The 3334-nt window shown below is 56.0% G+C and overlaps 1 protein-coding gene across 1 annotated transcript; it reads right to left on the reverse strand.

Moving 5' to 3' along the window:
• Positions 1-284: 284 nt before the first annotated feature.
• On the reverse strand, positions 285-2300 carry KIF2B (kinesin family member 2B; the record flags this gene model as incomplete). Its single annotated transcript, XM_079798737.1, has 1 exon — positions 285-2300. One exon carries the CDS (start codon positions 2298-2300, stop codon positions 285-287), a length of 2016 nt encoding a protein of 671 aa, XP_079654863.1.
• Between the last annotated feature and the right edge of the window lie 1034 nt (positions 2301-3334).

Consider the following 3334-nt stretch of genomic DNA (forward strand, 5'->3'; position numbering starts at 1 on the left):
CTTCATACGCAGTTTTGGCATCTGAAAATGTTTACAGACGTTGCCAAAAGTCCCTAGGAGGCTAAATGTTTCCCAGTTGACAACCACTGCCCTACATACAATATGCTAACAAACTACAGAAATACAGAGGAAGAAGAAAGAGAACATTTCTGATGAGTTTTTTTTAAGATGACTTAAGCTTTCTTTATATCTAGATGATTTAGGCCATTTTTCTTTATTTATAAGAAAGGTAGCAACTACAGCACCCTATCCATGATTTCAGATCTGATCAGTTGCCATTGGCTTCACTCTACCTTTCTCTTCTGTTGGAGGTCGGCTCGTAATAATTTCAGTTTCTTTTGAATTTCAGTCAGAATACCTATTTTCTGCTCCAAAGTGGACAATAACTGGACAATGCAAAAGTGAACGTCATAGTTTACCCCGTCGGCTGGCTCCGGGATGTTGTTCCCTGGCCGCTGGCTGGGTTCCTTCCATGAAGTCATGGTTTCCTCCACTAACGGAGTGGCTAAAGCGTCCATTTCTCTGGTCTCTTCTTCCTTCTCAGTCTGTATAGGCGGGGGTGTTTTCACAAATTCATCCCTCCGAAGGGCCATTTCTGAATTTCTGATCCTTGGCACCTCCTGTCCAACCGGAGAGGGACAACGCTGGCGGGGCCTGAAGTCCAGTGTCAGTTCTTTCACTCGATTTGCATACCTTAAAGTGTTGAGGGTGTTTTCGCAGGAGGACATCCCCGGAGAGATAGTAGCGATCATGCACGTGGAGGAGTTCGGCCCGATGAAGGAGTCGCGGAGCACCTGGGTGAGTTTGCTGGCTCGGAATGGGGTGTGCGACTTGTTCTGACCCAAAGCCCGGATGCACTCCTTGAGCGCCAGCAGACTCTTGTTAATGTCCGCCCCTTCCAGCTGCCTTTTCCTGTTGGCCTTGGCCGTGTCGGCTCCCCTCTCGTTCCCAGCTAAGTCAACCAGAGAAAACTTGCCATGCAGTGTCCCTCGGGACTTGAGGATGATCTGGAGCACGGCGTGGCTCCTGGAAGAGTGGGCGTTGACGGACGTCTGTCCAGATGTCCGGCAGCTGTTGCCTCGCTCCACCAGGCTCAGCAGGTCCTCCACACAGCCCACCTCCCGCTCCTGCAGCCCGACCACGTGCACCTGCTGACTGCCATCCTCAAGGACCTGCAGCTGCTTCTTGCAGTTCAGCAAATCGAACACCTTGCCCCCATAAATCTCAAAAAACGTGCCGTGGACTTGGAGGTCGAGCTTCGCGTAGGCCGAGGCTTTGAGCAGGCGGAAGACGTCGAGCGCCGCCAGGGCGTAGATGCCCCTGGAGCCGTCCGGGGCCTTTCCCGAGAAGGCCCCGCCCATGGTGTGCGTTTTCCCGCTGCCCGTCTGCCCGTAGGCAAAGCAGGTGGCCATGCCCTTGCGGAAAACCGACTCCACCAGCGGCTGGGCCGTGAACTTGTACACCAGCTCGTTGGAGGCCGTGTGATCGAAAGCGTGGTCGAAGCAGAAGGTCTGGTTCTCCAGGTAGCGGGTGAGGTCCACCTTCTGCTTGGACTCGTGCACCAGGACCACGTGGTCCGAGGGGATGGTGATGATGTCCAGGTCCTTCATGATGGTCTCCTGCTGGTTGAGGGGCCGCTTCCTCACGCAGACGCAGATCCGGCGGTCCCCCCGCGGCGGCCCCAGGCGGGACACCTCGCCGAGGTCCAGGTGCCTGCGGTACTCCTCGATCATGCGCCTGATCTCGTAGTCGGGGTTCCCCGCGTGCACATCCAGGGCGCGTTGGGCTCGGATCTCCACCTGCAGCTGGCGGCGAGTCTCCCGCTGCTTTTGCAGTTTCTCAATGCCCCGGAGGCAGGGAGACTTTTTCCACTTCACCAGGCAAGGGTTGCCGGGGACTTTCACAGCCAGGCTGTCCCCGGAGGGTGTCTCGTTTTTCTGGGGGACCCTTGCAATCCACCGCGTGGCCACCCGCTGGTCCCCGATGGCTGAAGAGGGCGCTCGAGACAAGGAGGACAGCGACCTGGACCGCGTGGCCTGTTCCGCAGAGGCCAGCGATGGATTCAGGAGGAATATAGTCTCCAGATCTATCTTCTTGCCTTTTTTGACTCCTTCTTCCACCCACTCCACCGTGACCCAAGTGTTCTCTCGTTTGAACTCCGTGACGACGGCGAGATGGATCCGCCCGTCGCTGCGCTGGATGGCCACGCGGACGCCCACCTGGACGTCTCGGGAGGGGGCCATCAAGGGTTTCAAGGACGAGAGGCGCCGGGCGGCAGGGAGGCACAACTGGCTGGCCATCGTGAAGGATGGAGGTGTCAGGACTCGCGTCTGGGGGTCCTTGGGGTTGGAGCATCAGGACCTGAGCCCAAGCCAGTCTGAAGTGCCCCGGGCACTGAGCGCGCCTGCGTTTGCACCTGCCTTTGTGACCCGCCAGCCAGCACCAGGGCTCCACCTGCGGCCCCCCGCGTCACAAAGAAGTGGGGAGAAGGGCCGAGGGCCTCCAGGTGAAAGGTGGATGGAGAAAAAAAAAATCACATCTGTGGTGCTAGGTGCCAACGCCAAGGCAGCTGGGAGCGCAGCGATTGGAATTGGGTGCACGTTCCGTGGGCGGGCATATGTGCCTAAGCTTTAGAAACATTCTTTCTGAAGTCTTAACCTGTCCTCTCAAAGCCAAGTGCTTTAGTTGAGAACAGGTGAGCATTCCTTCAAACTTCAACCCCCCAGCGATCGGAGGGAGCAAGGGAAGGTGTAGCTATTGCCACATCACAGGCTTCAGCTGACTATTCTGGAGAACTCCCTCAGGCATGCCATTGTCCCCCTCACTTGTTTATGGTGGTAACTTAATGTCCAAAGGGCTTTGTCTTTCCCCTCCTCCTCCTCCTCCTCCTCCTCCTCCTCCTCCTCCTCCTCCTCCTCCTCCTCCTCCTCCTCCTCCTCCTCCCCCTCCTGTCCCTCCTCCTCCTAGTCCTCCTCCTCCTCCTCCCCCTCCCCCTCCTCCTCCAATCTTAATCTGGAGTTAGGTAGCCCTTTCCCAGCCCCTGGAAGTCTTCTGTAACTGTGCCATTTTTTAATCTCCCAGTGATGACATTGTTTCCTTGGGCAACCGCATCCTGTCATGGCCTCAGTCTGTTTCTCACATTGTCCCAGGCATTGTTTTAACAGGCCATTTCTTATTAATCCCCTGCTTACAAACATGTCAGTAGCTCTCTATCATTCTAATGGACTCAGCACAAACTCCGTAAGAGGCCACATGATGCATGGGGCCCTCTTTCCTCTGTTTTCATCCTCCATCTTTACCACCCTCCTTACTCAGTCTCAAGTGGAGCCATACT

This window comes from Cnephaeus nilssonii (genome assembly GCF_951640355.1).
Source record: "Cnephaeus nilssonii genome assembly, chromosome: 19".
Classification (NCBI taxonomy): domain Eukaryota; kingdom Metazoa; phylum Chordata; class Mammalia; order Chiroptera; family Vespertilionidae; genus Cnephaeus; species Cnephaeus nilssonii.